Source organism: Chlamydotis macqueenii, chromosome 15, assembly GCF_036417535.1.
Source record: "Chlamydotis macqueenii isolate bChlMac1 chromosome 15, bChlMac1.mat, whole genome shotgun sequence".
Classification (NCBI taxonomy): domain Eukaryota; kingdom Metazoa; phylum Chordata; class Aves; order Otidiformes; family Otididae; genus Chlamydotis; species Chlamydotis macqueenii.
In genome coordinates this window covers 4356291-4376352 of record NC_141570.1, presented here as the reverse complement: position 1 = coordinate 4376352, position 20062 = coordinate 4356291, and the positions used below count along the sequence as shown (strand labels likewise).

At 41.5% G+C, this 20062-nt stretch overlaps 1 protein-coding gene across 1 annotated transcript in view; it reads left to right on the top strand.

The window, feature by feature from the left end:
• Positions 1-20062, top strand: part of FOXK1 (forkhead box K1) — a 47298-nt gene that overhangs the window by 9709 nt on the left and 17527 nt on the right. Inside the window, exon 2 of the mRNA XM_086760098.1 lies at positions 16199-16396. Within this exon, the coding sequence (XP_086616224.1) occupies positions 16199-16396 (198 nt within the window). The remainder of the gene's footprint in view (positions 1-16198; positions 16397-20062) is intronic.

Genomic DNA, 20062 nt, shown 5'->3' with positions numbered 1-20062 from the left:
AAAATACCTTGATAATCTTGGGATAGTTTTACGTTATTTGTAGTCTTAGGCATGTCCTACTAGGTGATCTTTCACAAGCCAGTCCAGTACATCTTCTCCCTCTCCAGAATCACAGTAAAATTACTTTTTCTTTAGTAGGAAGGAAGGTTAGGCCTGGTATTCTCTTCTAACCTGTATTTTCAATGTCAGTATTTTGGAGGCTGCAGGTGGATGTCACTTTGTAGACATTTGTGTGAGAGATGCTCTGTGTTGCCCCAAACATTAATTTGGCTGCGAGTCCAGAAGATGTCAGCTTTTAAAACATTTAAATTATCCTCAGAGCCACTTTTAAAACAGTGATCCTGGCTTCCTCTACTGGGTATTGAATGGGTTGTGAAATGTCTTCAGAGAGAGTGGACGGACTTGAGTCAACGTTTTGCAAAGTCTTACTCCATATGGATCACTTCTTGTAATGTACATAAATAGTACATTAGCTCTTTCAAATCACTTTCTAAATGAACTGAACCAGCCTCAAAGGAAAATACATCATAGCCATGCTCTGCGTGTTACAGCCCTCTTAGAGAGTCTGATTGAATTCAAAGGTTAGTAACATCCCACACGCAAGGTTTTTCTGGGAATTGGGATCTTTTCCTGAACTTTACAGAGGTTATCTTGTTTTGCACAGCCTTTACTTAATGTATTTATAGGTAGATCCTTAGATTTGGAAGCGAAAGTGTTCTGGGTAGCTTGTGAGACCTTTCAAGGAGATGCGCTGGCTCCTTGAAAGCAAACTCTACAATGACAAATGGCCCATTAGAATAAAGTTGATGGCACTGCAAATGAGATTTACATGAGAATTAAACTGCTGTAGTGTATCCAACAAAGATGCTGAAACAAGTGCTTCTCTCTGGTGGTTATTAGGAGATTTTATGAACTGATCTTTTCACACTGTTAGTTTCTCTTCCTTCTCCAGGGTATAAAAATTTCCTAAGGCTCTGGATACATGTAGTGATAAAGGAAGAGTCTTCCTAAGAAGATGGGAGGTAGGATGAAAATAGGAGTAGAACCAGTTGTGTGTTGCCTGTGGCAGCCATGGCCAGATTTCTGTGGCGAGAGGGGCAGTATCTGCAGCAAGCTGGAAATTCCCCAGCAGTTGAGCAAAGTTTTAAAATGCTTGGTATTGAGTTAGGTATGGAAATTAATAACCAGTGCTACTGGCAGAGGCCAACTGTGGCATTGCAGTTCGTTCCATGCTGTCACTACATATTTAATTCTCGATGTACTGCTTAATTTCTTATTGAAAACAGAACTCTTTGTAGAAGCTGTTACAGGGAAGTTCCCCAGAGCGTAGGTGCAGGTGGGGCTTTTTTTGGCACGCAGGTAGGTGTTAATTGTGGTTTATGATTGAGGGAGAAACATACTTAGTTGAGTGTTTGTGCCAAGATGAGCAAAGAAGGAAAATAGTGAATATTGACCTTTTTCATTTTAACCAAGATCAGTGTGAGCAACAGACCCTTGGAAAGCCTCTCAGAAGGGTGCTTTAATTTCGCAGAAGTAGGGAAGAGGTGAGAGATGCTGGTGGTGGCCATGCTCTGCTGAGTCACTTCTTGTGGTCTCTGCTCTGGTAGAATGGAAGCCAGACTTAGGCTTAGGCTCTTGTCTTAAGGTTTATCTTGGGGGGTGAGGGGGGGGAACTTAGCATGTCATGAATGTGGACTAGGCAGCCTTTCCTAGCACAGAAAGACTGTGGACAAACGTGTGTGTTACAGAGCTAACATCTGTGACATCTCTGGAAAACAAACTGAATGTCAGAGTGAGTGCCCGCTGCCTGGTGCTGCCAGAATAGCCGTGATCCAGGGGTCCTGAAGCAGCCAGGGGCTGCATGCTGTCATTGGAGGCGAGAGCTGTGGTTTGGCAGTGCTCCCCTAGGGTTGAGGAAAGTGGGATGTGAGAAGTCCTACAGGAAGGTGAGATGCACCACACCTCTGAGCCCTTGGCAAGGGCCAAGCGAAACTTACTCCTCATCCAAGACTGCGTGCACTGTCTGCCGTTTCTGTCTCACAGTGGTGAGTTTTCCACCACCTCCTGAAGGACAGGTGCAGGACAAGGGTGGTGACAGCAGAATATAGAAATAACTATCATCCTGCTTTGTTTCATACAAATTGCCTTTCATTGTGCGCTTGAATTAACTTAGTGGGACAGCAAGGTAGCATGGGGGTGGATGGAATAACCTTGTTTGTCGCTGTGGTGTGTATTGTATTTTTTTAATAGCATAAAACCTTGACTGCTGCCAGGCACACACTTGAAGAATATTTATCTCCACAGAATGCTTTTTTTTTTTAAGCTTCTCTTCCACTCCATAGTTCTGCCCATTTGATCTGTACTTTAGCTTTGTTTAATGGTATTGTCTGGTAGGGTTGGGATTTTGTTTTGATTTGGCTTTTTTCCCTTTGAAACATCACATTGGGATCAAAAATGGAGCTGCTTTAAAACTGAAGGGTAGGATATGGTTTGTAAGAGCTTCTTATTCTGTCACCCAGTCTAAACAGCTCTCCAGCCCTGTGATGAATGCAGTTAAAATCCCACAAGAGGTCCTGAATACACATTTACCATGTAAGCAAGGTGGGCTGCACTTGTGGAGAGAGACAATTGATCCTGGCCCTGTGTTGATTTTCATGACGCTAGCACGTGTGCTAGGCAGGAGGAGAGGAGTTAATTTTAGCTTGATTAGCAACACAGAAGGGAATCAAGATGACTGTGTTGTATATGGCAGTGGGATGAGATCAATGAGGGTAGTTTATTTCCATGCATCTAAGTGGGTGTTCTAAGCAATTTAACTTTTCTTTTTTGTTTGTTTTTAAGAGAACCAAGAGTGCTGATGCATTTAGTCCTTGAAATCCTTCTGTGGTCATGATTCTGGATACTTTAATGTTGTTGCATGGTGGTTGTTTTAAATCAATGCCAGGTGCTTGTATTGTATTCCTTAACAGTTCCCTGTTTCTTTGCTCTCTTACCTGGTTCAGGAGCAAATGGTGAGTGATTCTTGGTACTGGATTCTCAGTATTTCTCCTACTCACTTTTGTTTATATGCTGGAGCATGTTCAAAACTGTTTATGATTAAACATTGCTCAAACAGCCAGGTTAAGATTTATTGACATAAAGGAGGCTGGGAGGAGGGAGTGGCTGGCTGGTCATCTGTGTCTACTTCCAGCTGATAGGGATGTTGCTGAAGTTGTACACGTGTCACTGCGACAGCTGTGGTGTGTCAGGCTGCTGTTCAAAAGCACGATGGCAAGGGACTGATGCCTGTCAGCACAGTCTTTTCCTTAAAAATAAAATTAAAAGCTCAAGCAAGGAAGTTGTATGCAGGTGATGCACTCTTTCCTCTGGGAGCTTAGGGTTCTGACAACATCCAGTGGCTATTGAGCAGAGGACCGCTAGTTTTCTCTTGGTGGGAAAGGCTTGCACATCTCCAGGGACAGAGATCAGGCTTTGAAACGTGCAGGTTATGACCTACAGGAGTTTTAAGCAGGGATCTTTTTTTTTTTTTTAAAAAAAAAAAGACATGTACCCTTTAAAAGACAGTGGTGTTATATGGAAGGCAAGGAGGTTCAAAATGGAAGATTGGAAGATGAACGCTATTTAGGAAAATAAATTCAAATTAAAATACAGAAAGATCAGATTTAAAGACAGGGTACGTTCATTAAAAAAAAAAACAAAACGATCTTTTCTAAAGCTAAAACAATTTGTTTCCTGTCCCCTGTTAGCTGCATACAAACCAGAGCTGTTAAATAGCTACTGAATTAGCTTTTGAAGGAGTCTATATGTAGCATGTTGGGGTTTGTTTATTTTTAAATCATAGATATTGATAATTTTCAGGCTTTAGGGAAAAAAAAAAGCAATACTGACAATATACTAAAAAAAAAAAAGTTAACAGATTGATTGGCCTAACATGAAAAGGAATTTTTGCAGTTACAAGACTTGATAAAAGTGAGATACACACACCACGCTTCTCCCAAATGTTGCACATAATTTACATTTTCTCTGGAAATCAAATATTTATTGGCTGGTGAAGAAATGGTTAAGATAGGATCTAGACCTCTACAGGCTAGAACACCTGATGAGAGTAGCAGTGGTACGCAGGCTGCTGTGTGTTATATAGAGTTTCTGAGCTCATTATTTTTATGTATACAAGCACACACACAACAAAATAACATAATAGGCTTGCTGTGTGTTGCAGATGATATCAGGCGTCTGCAGTGCTGATAGTGAAACTTTCTGGTGCTGGCAGCCAACCTCATTTAAATAAAAGCATCCTCTGCTCTTTGTGCCAGCCCACTTCTTCAGTGGCAAACTTTCGTATCAAGTTTCTTATGTCAGGCCGCTCGTTCTGACTCTTAAAACACCTCCCTATTCCCAAGCTTCAGAATAAACAGCAGCTTTAGGGTTAATTTTAGACTTTAAGGACAGCCTACTACATGTTCTCTGCAGGTAGCTAGCTGCTGACATCCCTGGGAATGCAACTGCGAAGTTTTTCTCCGTTGTTGTTATACTGAGAGGCATAATAAATGAGATAGACTTTAACTGACTGGCAGAGCAGTGGTGGCTTAAGACGTGGCTTACCATATAACACATAGAAAAAAGTTCACCGTATCCTAACGGTTTGCACAGAGACCTGATGTTGTTTATAGTAAGGACTGCACAGGGGAACAGAGCAGCTTCTGTAATGGTGTGGTAGAAGTGGGGCTAGAATTCATTCTTGGGAGGCTTTAGTAAAAAAAAAAAGTCAGACAAAGAAAAACCACAGCCAATATCGATTAAAAGATAGATGTCACTGATGCTGCGGATTAATTTGTGTTGATGTAAAATCCCATCTGATTTTTGTGGGTGTAGGTAAGACCTTCTAGGCTCAGATGTTTAGCATGTTGGCAGACTTGAATTAGATCTTGCGATGCTTCGCACTGGCTGTACTCCATGTAATCTGCCCTACGTGCTGCTGAGCTGCAGCTTGCTTGTTTTTAAAGGAATAGGAGCACTCAGGAGGGGAAGAGGAATTTGTCTTCTGATAGTGAGCTGTGTGCCCAACGCTCCTGGTTTGGAGTGAATGGCATATTTTATAGCTGACTCCGATGTTTTGAAATGTGAAACTAAGTGAGGTACAATTATAGCACCACCTCTTTGTTTCTCTGTGCCTAGCACCAAGTGACTACCGTGTTGTCTTGGCATACATGTTGAACAAGGTGGTCTTTCTGGTGGGCTTTAACAGATGCCTTGGGTCAAGTTTCAAAAAATTGACCTTAATGCTATTTTTTATCAAAGCCAGTTAATGGTTGGTATTCTTTTTGATTATACCAAGGCTTTGTTTCTGAGATCATCTTACATATTTATAATCTGTCTGGAAATAATTGTCAGGATTTTTCTGGATTAATTTTAACATCAGTGTTTACAGTTGGGGTTTTCTATGTTTTAAATAGATAAGTGAATTCATCCCTAGCCAGATACGGATTGGTTGGTGTTGCGCTAAATTGTAAATAAGTAGTGATAATGATGGCATTTCAAGAATATCCTTCAGCTTTTTTTGCAGACATTAAAGTGAATGAAGAGACATCACTAGCTGGCTTACAGTGGTTTCTGCTGGAAAAGTTTCAGAAAGGTCATTTTTGAAAATGCACATCCCTGGCACTTTGCACTCTGATAGCTTTCTGTAGGAGATTGGAGCAGATTCTGGTAGGATTTTTTGGCATTGAACTAAGCAGGATTGCTATAAGGCCAATCCTGCAAAGCTGGGGATTGTGGAACCTGGAAAAGACTCATCCATAATGTGAAATTCCCAAGGCAGGGTGGTGGTGCCAGAGGAAACCTCCTATCATTCCCGCTGCCTCTCCTCTAGCTGATTGAAACACCTTTCTCAGCAGTTTCAGTGATATTCTTTCCTGCTCTGGAGATGCTGTTTTGCTACTCCATGAATTTATTCCCTGACCTTGTTGTGGTATTTCATTACTGAAAAAATGGCAACTGCAATATCTTGTGTTGATTTTTCCTTTCCTGTACAGTGCTTTACTCCTCGAAGGGGAGAATCTGGAAGTGAAGCTGTGCTTGATGTCTCAAATAATTTTCAAAGAGTAAATCAGAACATTATTGAAGGGATGTAAGGGATGTAAAAATAAAAATACAGCTCTTGATTCTTCACTACTAATTCTCGAGCATGAAACAGCCTTGAATGTTCTCACTTGAGAAAAAAATTAACTGCCGCTGTTTGTGTCAGTAGTGTTGCTTGATTTTTTTGATTGCTCTGCGACTGCAAGCAATTAAAAGGCTTGCTAGATAAGAAATTGTATGGAAGATGTGTAGAATAAAATGATTGTTGAAATTTTACAGCATGGTATCAGTGCAAACTCTGCTGAAGGTTTTGCTTTCAACATCTAGTTGTTGGAGCCTGAAAAAAAAGTGCTCATCTTCTCCTGTGCACTTTGCAGAAGATATATGAACCAAACCAGCATTTTGATGTTCATTGAGCTGGGCTTCAGGTATCTCTTTTCCTTTTTAGCCTTCCTGATCAGCCCAGGGGTTTTTACACTCCTCCTCCTCCACCACTTGCTTGGCTCAGTTTCTCTTGTTGCCTTTTCGTGGGATGGGCAATGGTGAAGACTTCACCATTCATCATCACGGTGAGGTGGGATGTCTGTGGACACTGGAGGGACTGAAGAAACAAAAAATAACTTTTGTATATGTCTGTGTGTGGTGCTGGCAAGGAGAGGAATCCTAGAGTTTGCCCAGACTTTCCTGTGAACGTTACTGTCTTCAAAGGAATTTGCAAAAATACCTATTTGAAAATCTGCTGGTGTGTGGAAGTGTTTCTCAATGGGTTTGAACCTTGATGAAATGGCATAAAGGGAAGCCCTGTGCAACTGAGCTCAATAGAAACATTCATTATAGCTAATTTACTTAGTGCTTTTAAGAGATACAGCTATTCATAAGTTGTGGTTTTGCCTGATGCTGCTGGTAGTATTTGTTTTAAATAGATACACTTGCCTGCACACGCTCTTTTTGCCCATCTGAAATCTTGTCTGGCTGTGTTGGAAACCTCATTTTAAACATAGTAATATGCAGTGTTAGGCAAATCCCAGTATAACCTGTAGTGTCTTCTCATTCAGGGGAAAAAAAATCCTTTACTGCATGTATGGTTCCAGCTAAGCAGTAGCAAGGAATATAAGGAGCAGGTCTTGTCTGTGACAAAGAGAAATGGCAATTTTTTTTTCTGAAGCATTGTCCTTGTCCAGCCATCTTACTGTGCTTGCTTTTTTCAAGGACAGTCAGTGAATAAACTCCAGAAGCATGAAGGTACTGAAAAGCACTTATTTTGCAGCATGCAGGTCCTGCGTGCCCCATGTGAGACAACCACAAACCCACTCCTGCTCCTGCCAACATGACCTGCCGGTTGCTATGGGAGAATTGCCATGGGTACGGGGCTGCAGGAGGCACTTGTTGGAATGCAGAAGACATTTTTCATCTTTGTTGGGTCCTCTTGCGTACAGCTGAGTGACTCTGTATTTGAAGTAATGAAACTGATTCAAAAAAATAGTGACTCTTCTGTCTCGGGAACTTTTGAAAATTTCCAGCCTTAGAGCATCAGCCTGGTGGCTGATGTGTGATTTATCTGATAAAGACCAGAGCTTTTTTCAAAATGAATGAATTGCCTTTCATTTCCTGAAAGGAGAAGGTAATGTTTGGATCATGTGATGCTTAAATCGAAGTCTGTGGTTACATGCTCTGTTTTGTTTTTTATAATATGTCATAAATCTGCAACATTTCTGCTGTTATCTCCTCCTTTCCTTCCTTCCCTTGATACTTGTCCCTTCCACCACCCCTGTGTTGGTGCTTGTTGCCATGTGGAAGGCAAGCTAAGGGGTCTGATCTGCCTGACAACTTACTCCAACAAAAAATACAATCAATTATTATTTCAGCTACCTGGTTTGACTTGCTGTGCAGTTGTTTGGATGGCACTGTTGGCACGCGGATGATGTTGAGAGAGAATGGCTGAGGGGAAGGAATGGTGCTGGGGGTAAAGGAAATGCCTTTTACAGCACAGAGACAGATTTAGATTCTGTTAAAATAAATCTGCATGAGATTGAGTGGCATAATTGATATTTCTTTGAGGAGAACATTATTTTTAAGGCAGAAGGGGGTCACCAGTGGGCCATCCATGTGAGCCACAGAATTCTACTCAGTTGTTCAGTTATTCATCCCAGTGAGTCCAGGGTGACAATGGAAAGAGGAGGATTTCCAGCTAACTCAGATGCATCTCAGAGGAAGGACAGAAAATCTGTCCAGTAATCTGAAATTACAGGCTAGCAGGTACTAATTCCACTGGCTCAGGTATGAGGAGTTCTTGATTACTTCAGTGTGAGTTTGTCTTTACTAAAAGCAGGTTTACATTAGCTCTAGTAGAGGAGTGCTATCTAAGAGATGGTTTATGCCAGGAAGCCCGGTACGCTGAAGTTGAGCTACTGGTGCATCTGGCATAACAAGGCAGTGGAAATAGTTGCTGGTGCTTTTTCTGGAAAAAGTTCCCAACAGAAGAAAATTAAAATCCATGAAGTAGAAGAAAGACCACTTTCTCTTGAATTCAACTAATTATTTCAAACCTGAGCTCAATCGCCTGTGCACACTGACAATTTCAGTTGAGTCTCAGCTGATAGATGCACTCCTTTGTGTGTCTGCAGTGTTAAACATGACCATATGTATTAAATAAAGTGATAGTGCTACAAAGTATGCAGTGCAGGTGATTTGTGAGCTCAGGGTACCTGTGGGGTTAGAAACCAATCCTCTCGATCTAAACTCATGTTGTGACTTACAGAATAATTATGATCAAACATTTCAATGGGTTGCTCCGGCTTTTCAGCAGCGATGGAGATCGCTATGCTCCTTTATTTGCAGATAGTCTCAGTACTTTCTGAATGTAATTTTCCTTCAGTTATGTTAAAAACACTAATGGTGACTTTTACAGCTTTTCCTGTAATTAAACAATAGTGGATAACACCGGAGGCATTTTTGCAGGGAGTTCTGCAGTTTATTTCCTTGTCCTCCTGCTGTCTGGCAACGTGCTTGTCTTCAGATGGAGTTGATTCATTCCAGGAAGAACAAATGTGGATTCTGGGCTTCACTGTTTACTTGCAGACCCTTTGCTTATCTCTTCTTGAATGCAACAAATGGTTTTACCGACCATCATGTTACTGATATTTCTCTGATGTGTGTTTGATAAAGAACTTCATAGGTTGAATTTCTGTGTTAAATCTGGTCAGATCAGTAGAGCAATTGAAAGGGAAATGGCAAATGCTGAGAACTTATTGCTCGAAGACTGTGGTAACCTCCAAAATGAACCAAGCACTCTTCAAAACTTGTCAGTTATGCTGCCTGAGTGCCCTAGCCTGAAGAGATGTATAAAGAAAAGAATTAGAATGACTTTTAAATTGCCATGGTGATAGGTACATGCTTGTTTTGTAATGTGTATTTAGACTTCAGAGAATAAAATGTATTTGTCATTGTTCCTCCAGAACTCTTCCTGGAGTCTCAGTGCAATTAACTTTTTCATTTGGAATGCAGATGGCACTAGGCAAGTGGATGATATAACTAATTTCTTATTGGTATTGCTTACAAAGTGTTATTTAGGGGAAAAAAATTCCAGAGTAGGGAGTGGAACAGGAAATGTTGGATGATTTTATTATTATTTTATAATAAAGGAGGAGTAAATAGTACCTAATCTCCTGTGACAGCTCACACAGCTTTCAGAGCTTGTTGTATGGTTTTACAACATTCATTCAAACAAATATTCATTTTAATTCACCTGTGATTGAAAGGTGGGTTTTTATTCATGTTTTTGCCCACCTTGCTGCTTCAGACAGCTGTAGTTCCAGCAAAATAATCATTTTGAGCACAACACTTCTGACAATTATTTACATTGGAGAGTAAGAGTCTAGTTTATTATTGCGAACCTAAAAAAAAATGATTTTATTATTTTAGTTACTGAAATGGGGAGGGGGGTAACCCTTCTAAATATTTTTGCAGTTGAAGTGTTTTGTTTTGAACTGGGTAATGCTGTGAGGCTTACTGTAGGAAAAGCCAAAGTTTTCAAGAGCGTTGCTGTCCCTGGGCAGAGTGCAAGATCATAAAGCAACAAATCTTGGCCAATACATGTTTGCAGCTCAGCTGTTCTGCAGTGGTCACAGCAATTATCACAGCCTTGTTTTTGGAGAAATGTCAATCTGAGGTAGTTATTCTTGTCTCCGTTTGCTTATCTCTCTGTGGGCAGACCTGCAGTGTTTAGATACGTATTCAGGTAAGTGAAGCAAACTCTTATCTTTTTCTAACCAAATTTAGTTTGGTACTGGGTGCACTGGTGCCTAAACTTTCCCAGTGAGTCTTTTATGTTGTCCAAGGCACCTCCTGTCAGACTGCTTCAAAGTATTATGGGAATAGGGAGTGGATTTATGACTTAATGGGAACTTGATTTTCATAGATGCAGGCATATGGTTCTAATCCCTTAGCTGATTACAGAAGATGAAGAAAATTAGCTACAGGAGGTAACTGGGGCACTTCCCTGTAATGGCTGCTACATACAGTACCTGCACATTGATTGTGGCCTGAAATTTTGGTATTTTTCCTATGCATTGACTGGAAGGGTGAGAAATGCCCACCTTGCCCTCCAGTAAAATCATGTCAAGTACCTTGAAATAACTGGTAATGGTAATAGCCTGACAAAGATGACTGATGGCAAATTCTCACTTGAGCTGAGAAACCCAACACGTTTTTAGAAGTTTGCATGGGAATAATACTGTATACTTCTGGGTCAATTATATGTAATTCACAGAAAGAAGAAATTGATTTTGGAGATGTTACAGGGGACAGGGTGACAGCTGTTGTGTGGGGCTTGTTTGAGATTTTTTTTTTTTTCTCTTTTATGAGGGCTTTTGTGGGCATCCTTGGTCAAACTTTAGCTAGTAATGACCTAGTCCTGTTTCATCACAACACGTGCTGCTGTAATTAGAGCTCTGGCTGTCTGTGTTTACTGAATCCAGGGAATTGACTGATTGTAGAGATAACTGTCTCGTTATTCAGAATTGGGCTACTGTCCCCTCGCATCATGTGGGAGGGGGAAGGATTTAGATACCAAGTCAGTGGTGTGGTAGCAGCACCTGCAACTTTAAAAAGAAGAAGTGGCAGTTGCAGCAAAGGGAGACAATCATGCTTAACGAAGTTTTCTGAATGAAACCTGAGGACTGTGTTACTGTTCTGATTCAAATTGCAAAGTGTTATTTTTAAGGAAGCATTTAATGAAACGTTCCTTACTCAACCTGCATCTCAGCACTGTTTGTAACACAGATGCTACTGGTGCGTTTATACGCACATCATTCGAGAATAACAGGGTTTCATAAATTATGGCAAGATAAAGTAGACAAAGATGGTTCCACCTTGCTGATGACAATGCAGGTGTAACAGTCTTTCAGCTTACTTTTCTGGTTATTCCTTTTTGCATAATAAACTGGAATGATGTTTATATATAATGTAACCTATGATATTATGTATTATGTTTTTATATATTACACTATATGCACAGATATAATTTCAGGTTTTAGATATACATTTTTGTGTGTGTATTTTTGTATATGTCTCACCTTGGCTTTTCATTATTTGTCTTCTCCATGTTGTCATTGTCCTTTTCCACAGTGTAAATGTAGAAACATAAATCCAGTACAGTTTCCTATCTCCTTTGAAAATCTCTTTAAATAGTGTTTTCTTGCTCGTAAGCGGCAGATCTTGGCAGAAGTCATTTGGTGTTGAACAGCACTCAAGGCTCTCTAACAAAGAAATCAGTGACTGTAATAGCTTCTGTTGAACCTGGTGCTATGTTTTGGCAAATGCATCTCTGTTTCCTTTATATCTGTGAGTAAAAGGTGCTTTGAGAAGGGAGAGAATCCGTCTGATTTTTAGTCACGCAGGTTATGGAGTCATTTTGTTCAGTTCATTCCCGTAACCACTTTCCCTGAAGTCTGCTTTAGGGGTGACTGTTTTTGTATAGTGCAGTGTTTCCTAGCACTTTATTTTCAGACCTTACATTGATGAGATGCTTGTGGTCACTGTCACTGGTTCACCACAGGAAGGATGCCTAATAGCATGGGTGCTGTGTTGTCCAAAACCATAAACTTTTGGAAAAATCTGTCTTGCTTAAAAGAAACAGAATTCTAGCAACATCTTTTATATCACTGTAACCACGTGTGGCATGCATGCTCCTTCTCTTCCCCTTGGTCTCCGATGTATGTATATATAGCGTGCATTCAGTGAGTGCTGTGGAGTCTGTGAACTCAAGCGTGCAACAGGGAGCTAGCAATCCATTTTCTTTGACTTTCTCCTGCCTGTGATCTAATAAGGCAAGAATTGTTTCTATGCAGTTTATGGAAGCTGAGAGGGTATGTGTGTTTGTGTGGGTTTAGTTTTAACGCAAACTAAAAAAAATGCTTTCTATTCTCACTGTCTTGCAAGGCATCCTAGAGAAATGCGAATCCTTTACCACAAGGAATTGATGTATGCAACATACTGTAACTCTGAGAGTGCCATACATACAGTTCGTATGGCCAGGGATTGCAGGATGTACCTGTCTGTAGCAGATTATCGAGTAAAAGGCAGCAGTTCTGGAACTGAAGCTGGTTGCTTCCTGCCTGTACCAAGACCAAGAGATTTTGCAGATCATTAATTTACCCCTCTAATGAGCTGGAAATCTCAGAGGTGCTTACAGGAGTTGCCTCTTGGGCACCTTTGGAAATGCCAGTTAAGTTTGTTACTCTTTTTATGTTGGGTCTGATCTGTGCTTTTAGATTGATCTTTTTTCATGATGGAAATGCTAAGCAGTAGTAGTAATTGCTGTGCATCTTTGGTAGGAATCATGCAACATGGATCACATAGTATAACTCAGTTTAAATAACCTGAAATATATACAGTAATCTTAAGGAATGCATGCTCAGTTCTGCTTGGGCTGTCTGTCTTGTCCTGCTTATCTTCTGTAGAAATATAATTCTCATAGGCTGAAATCCTGCGCTAACGTGCCTCACTCCTGAATGGGACTACCTGATAGAATTTGAGTTTATCCTTTTTTGGTTGGAAAGAGGTTAATTAAGGGAACAATTAGAAAAGCTTATTAAAACTGATTCAGGTTCAGTGTAATGAAAAGTGAGCTGCCTGTGACAAGATGATTCAGCAATCGTGCTTTTCCGATTTCTCATTGACACAGCTCCCCAGCATTAGTGTGTGTATGCTGATTTCAGGCAGTGTCTGGGGCTGTGCTGTTGTCACTGTTGGCATTGCTGTGGTGGTTGGGATAGAGACTGGAACAATATCGTTAATCCCCCAGGCACCTTCTCACCCCTGAGGGAGGGGAGGAGTTCTGCAGGAATTTACAATCTATTTTGCATTGCATTTCCATTTCTTGGGTCCCAGGTTTTTACAGCAGTAAAACCATAAATTCAGATAAATTACCCTCACCTTGGATTTGCAAGCAGTGTCAATACTGGAAGCCAGCACTGACCAGGCTGCAGAAGCTTTCTAAAGCTGCGAGCACCCTTGCATCATATATCCACTCTCTGATTTTTCTGGGACTGGTTCCCTGCAAAATGGCCATGTACATGCTATTAGCATAATCGGTGAAAGCTAGTTGTATATCCTGGGTTCTGCTTCAGTGGATTGGGAAGTGTGTCATTCTAAAAACAAAATCACAGCAGCCAACAAATTGTTTGCTTGTGGAGTCAGCCCAGCCTGTTTCTCTTCCCTCCTTCCAGTCTGAGATTGCGGGTAAGTCACGTGGCTGAACTGGATAGCTTTGGGGAGGCTCTCAAGGAAAAGCAATGTTAGACTGGCCTTTCAGCACACATTTACTGGGTTAGTTTAGACTTTGTGTTTCAGGTTGACTCACAATTTTGGAAAAGTAACAGATTTTCTTAAGATTGCCCATCCTTGCAGACAGATGGGTCTGTCTCACAGTGGTTTGGGTGCAGGTATCACCTTATCTAACATTGTTAGACCATCAGTAAGTATAGCAGAGTTGAGGAGTTAGTTGCACCATCACCTGGAAGCAGTAATGTGTAGGAGATGTGGATCCTGCATTACTGGATCCTTCTGAAAAGGAAGAGTTAAGTGGCAGTGGGATAGAGTTCCATACTAGTATGAAGCTGCAGCGGGGATCTTCTGGCATCAACAGTGCTGCAGAACTGCTTTAGGGCTCTGCAGTCAGGCCTGTTGAGATCAGCAGCAGGCTGGGATTGCATTGTTAACAAGGACTGATTTGTCCTTGACTCAGACATTGAAAAACGCTGAGCACCTGGTGTTACAGCAGAGAATTCCATTGCTCAACGAAATGATGAAGCTTTGCTCGTACTGGTATTGAGCCTTAGTCCATGTGATGCTCATTGCAAATTTATGTTTTCTCTGCTTTTTTCTATCAGCAAATCCATGTAGCATTATGAAAGCTTAAAATCCAGAGTAGTGGTTCAATAGCCTTGTTTCAGGTTCATCTCAGGAAGCTGTGTGCCTGCTGCTGGCAAACATTGCGAGGCACGGACACTGCTGGTTTGAATTGTCTGTTTGTATTGGGTCTGCAGGGAACCATGTTTAGAAGGGTTAGATAAACACAATTAGGCTGCATTGCCAGCAATGATTTTCTTATTTAATGCATTAATGAGTGCAGGTGGCAGGACTTCTGAAGTGAATTAAATGCAGTGCAAACTCCTGCTGTATGTAGCAGAGCCCTTGTGAGTCCACTGAACGCTGAGCCAGTTCACTTGAGAGATGAGATGGGAGATGGAAATGAGCTTCCTGTGCCTGAATGATAATTTTGCCCTCTTTGCAGCAGGTTTCTGAATGTTACCTTACAGCAGAACCAGCTTGTGTGCAAGAACCAAAAGCAAGAAAGTATGTTTTTAGAGCTGTAATAGGATGTTTCTCTGCATTTCTGTCAATGGCGGCAATAAGATAAGGTGGTCACAAATATGAAGTTACTTCTTGCCATCTTGTTCTGTGTCCTGGCAGGATTCAATAATGCATGGGTTGAAAGAATTACGTTCAGCCTACACTAGCACTTACAGTGCTAGAAAAATACTGCCCAAGTCCCTTCATTTCCTTCTATAGGCGCGATGCTGGAGGCTAGCACAATTACTGTGCTCCGCTGGCCTTTCCCACGCTGAAACCTGGCTTTTATTTCCTGCTGCTTTAACCTTAGTATCAGTGAAATGATCCCTGGAAAGTTTGTATTGATTGCACATTATTGTCTAATTAAAGCGCAATAAGAAGAATTGCAGAAGTCACTCTTACAGCCCTGTGCCTGTTGTAGACACTATAAATTAGAAAGCTTTCGGTTCAAATATGGAAAATGTCAGTGCTTATTTCCTTTTGAATTTCCCAGCATCTCCTGAAGGCGACACTTGTAGATGTGTGGGGTTTGTTGTTTTTTGGGGGATTTTTTTCTAAATAACAATTGATAAGAAGTGTTTTTTAGAGGGGAAAAAAATTAGGCCCTATGGGCTTGCAAGGCCCCTGTTCTCACCGTGCTAGCTATAACCCATGTTGTCTAAAGGGAGGCACTACGAAATGAATGTGTATTAATCTGAAACCTGCTAGACGATCCTTTAGCATTATGTGCAGAGATATAAATGGGTATTAGTTATACAATATGTAGAGGCCAGGCTTTAAATAGTGCTGTCTGGTCTTACCTGGAGGCTGTTTGTTGCTGTGTCTGGACTTTATTTCTCTTTTGCTCCATGTTGCTTGTGGTGTGATACTTTCTAGTAACTTGTATCTTCCTGAGTTATGTGCCAGGAGCTAATAAAAGATAAATCCTAGTCCTTGATAAAGCAGGAACCCAACAGTTTGTCATTGTAGTTCTGCATCTTGCTTAGCCATTGATGGAATACATGGCCTTGGGGAAATCACTTAACTTACCCAAACCTTCAGCTCGCATCTAATCACTAGGTGATACATGATACACTATGATACGTTTACAGAGATTTGTGAAGGATCAGTAATTCTGCCCAGGACAGTGGCCAGAAAGATGCTATGGAGAATGGTGTACTTCTGTGCTATGAATGAATTAATGATTCACCAGCTGCATACAAAAACACTTAAATATGTTTAGTATCATGTGTGAAACTGATTTTTTTTCCCTTTCTTTCCCTTACAGATGTACTTTCCGATTCCCAAGCACGGTTATAAAGATCCAGTTCACATCTTTATACCATAAAGAGGACACAAAAGAGGAAACCTCATCGCCTCCCCTTCGGCCACTTTACCCTCAAATATCGCCTCTGAAGATCCACATTCCGGAGCCGGATCTCCGGAGCGTGGTCAGTCCCCTCCCGTCCCCCACAGGCACTATCAGGTAGGATGGTAACTATCCAAAGTGTGCTTTCTGGAAACTCCACCTGTGTTCTCTGACATCAGTCTGTCAGTCCTGTTTTGTTTGGTATACTCGGTGCATGAAATGCCCCATTAGACATAACTGGTTAAGTACCTGATGTTCATAATGACGGAAGCCTGCTAAAAACTCTTACGGTGGCCACAAGTATGGCACTAGGGTTTTGCTTAAAAGCTCAAAGGATTGGAGGGGAACTTGAATGTTAGTTTCACATTATAGTGTTACTAGTCTGTCTTTGGCAGTGGAATTGGAAATATCTATCAAACGTTACATATATGCATGGATAAAAGAAAGCAGGCAAATACTTTCTATGTTAGGAGTGCCTGTTTTATTTTTATCTCAATAATATTCTGTTGTTGCTGGGTGGTGCCAGTGTTATCTGAAGTTAGGGGCAAGGGTGGCCATTGGCACGTGGTTTCCTGGGAATGGAAGGAAATAGGGGTAGGATGTTGACCATGCACTGAGGGGCTGTGTGAGTATTCTGTTTTGTAAACTGATCCATGAATGTGCAATAGAAACAGAAATAACCTGAACATCAAGTTACCATCTGAAGTATTTTCCTTCTTTCTCAGCAAAGAGTTGATGTTACGGAGTTGCCGTGTAATCTCTTTTAACTTTAAAGCTGTTACTTGAAGTACAATACATTTTATACAGTAAAGTAGACTTATGGTATAGGATGATGTATTAGAGTTTTAAAACATGCAGGCCTCAGAATAGCAAGAGTGTAACTGGTGATAGTAACAGCTTTTGGGTTGTTTTCTTGTCTGTACATTTGTAAAAAGGTATAACACGCAAACATCTTCTCACAGCACTAATTCAGTGAGTAGTATTCAAATTTACATGGCTGAGAATGACTTCAGTGTCACAATGAAGCTAGTTTGGTTTTGCATAGGTCTGGAGGTGCTTGTTTGGGTTTTTCCCCCAGTGTTGAGAGCTGTGCAGATGTGCAGTACAGATATTCTAGAAAGAGGGGGCTGGAGGTAGCTGTGGTTTTCTCTTCTGTTCAGGCACTGCTTTTAGTTTATATTTAACCTTCTCTTTTTAGATGAAGCTTGTTGCTGGGAGGTGAGGGGGATGGTTTCTTTGCCAACATATGGTAGTTAGTTTCCATTCAGTCATCTTGCGCAAAGCAGCACAGTGTGGTTTCTGTTACTAACAGAAGGCTGTATCTTTTGACTCTGGCATATGCCTGCAATTGATATTTGACTCCCCGAGAATGTTTCTTTTGCATAAGGAGAAAGTGGAAATAGTAGTGTTGAATTGTGCTCGGCCCCTAACAGTGTGTTTACTAAGGATGATTAATGATTGCATCCGTTTGTCTTGAGCAGAAACTAATCCAGCCAAGTCTTCAGAAAACCTCAAAAGACATCTGAGGTTTCACTTGCCAAACCCCTTTCGCTTCTGAGTTCCTCTCGCAAAGGAGGGGCTGACACATTTGTAAACATCCCTGCTCAGACCCTTCAGCCTTCCCCCTCCCTCAGCAGGGTCTTGCAGCTCTTGTACCTTGTGGGCCACGCTTTGGGAAGTGATTTGGGTGTTTCTGCCTGAGAAAGGGAATGCTCTTTGGGGAGCGTGTAGCTGTGCATTCTGGCCATCTGGCTTTCAGGGCAGTTCTCTGCTGTCTTGGTGGCTTCATAGTGGTGGGTGAGGCGGGCACAGTGTCCTTTCCCAAGGGCAGGGCTGGGAAGGGGTTGGCGTGGCAACTACCCCCCCAGTCCCCTGGCTGGCTTTGGGAGGTGGTTGCATGAGCTGGGCTCTCCTCCTCCCTCTCCCCCTTTCCAGTATTTACTTTCCTAATTTGGTGCGTGTTTGCCTTGCTCCTCCCTGATTGGCCCATGGAAAATTATTGTAGTTTGGAAATCCTGGGCAGGGTGAAATTTCCTTTTTGGAAAGTGGCTGCTGGTCCCCTTTTCCTGCCTCCGCCCTGGTGCGGGGCAGGGGCTGTACCTGTGCTCCCACTGTCAGATCCAGCTCTGCCCTCCTGACCCCCAGCTCTGCTCTCCCTCCCTGTTTACGTTGCAGCTTGCTTCCCTGCAGGTTCCTCCCTGCAAGCTTCTGGGTTTTTTCCAGCCTATTTATTTTCCCTCTGCAAAGTGCACCGCCTAGAGAGGGATTGAGCTTTAGTTAAACAAAACCAAACCTGCACCCTCAGCAGCTTTGCAAAGCAAGATTCCTGCTTACTCCTAGGGAGAAATGTGTCCTCTGTTTTCTTAGCTAGGTGTTTTATCTCCAGGAGGGGCCCTTTGTAGGTGTGTTTTGAATGCTGTTGTACAGCTTTAAGGGAAAATGTTGGTTGGCAGCATGCTGTGAGGCTTACACACAGGCATGGCTTATTTCTTCCTGCTCTGAGTTCAAAATTCCTTTTAAAAAAGTCAGACTTGCATGTTTGAAAAAGAAAAAGGCCACTGTGGTTGTAAGAAATTGGTAGAAGCAGCTTGTCCATTTTACACAACGTAAAGGGCAGAGCAGCACCAAGTCTCTTCTTAGTAGATTCAAGGCATTGAAAAGCTGTGTGAAAACCATGTGTAGTTTGGTTAAATTCAACTCTGCCTCTTGGGAGATAGAGCTGATTCGCAATTTCAGGAGTTACGGAACAGCCTTTTGGTACGTGGCTTTAAGGGTCTGCAGCTTGCACTTGGAGGAGCCTCTTTAGGCGACACCCTTACTGGTGACATGAAGTTCCAGCTATGCTACAGACACGTAGCTTTGCCTGGTTTTAAGACCATCAATGTGACTCCATATATATGTGTTGTAATCTAGTCCCCAGAGTGGCTTGTGCATGGATTATAAACAGATCTGCAGAGACGACGTAGGAGCCTATTCCTGGTCTCCAAGTCATGCTCAGTTGGAGTTTAAATTTACAGTGTTTAGTTTTCTTTTTATTATCTTCTAGTTGGTGTTAATGACCCTTTAGTATAACTTAACTCTGTTTTCCAAATAGCAGCTCTCTCCAGCACTGCCCCTCAGGGTTGGGTGTTTTTAGTATTTATTAAAATGAAATTATTTCTTTGCACATGCTTCTCTAGTCTAAACAACTATGTTCACACCAATATATGTATATTTTAAAAAGCTACCATAAAGAAATAGTAAATGTTGTACTATGGAGGTCAGTCTTGTTATTCGTATTTTACAGCTGCTACTTCTGGCTTATCTCTGCACCAGAATGGCTGTGTGCTTGAACACCCTGTCTTGTACTTGTTTGTTTTTTCACTGAAAGGGCATGGATAGCTAGCTGACATACACAGTCTTTATCAGGGGGGAAAAAAAAAAAAATTGACATGTAGGAGGAAGCGAGCCCTCAAAGCCCTGTGAGAACCAGGGCTTGAAGAGTGTCTGGTGGGGTTCTGTGCTAATAGCTAAACTGGTACACGTTTGTGCGTGAACCCAAATTTGTGTTTTCGAGAACTGTCGGTACTTAATGTGCCCGTGTTCGACTGTTGCTAGAAGGGTCAATAGCTACTTTACAATGAAATTAACGGTATGAATAATGAAAGATCAGCTGGTATCCTTCTGCATCTCTTGTTTTATAAGCTTGATTAGTAAATCAGGAGGTGTAAGCTGAATTGCCATGGTTTCAGAAGCTATATTTTTTTAAACCTTATTTCCTTTTTTCCTTATTTTCACTAGGCA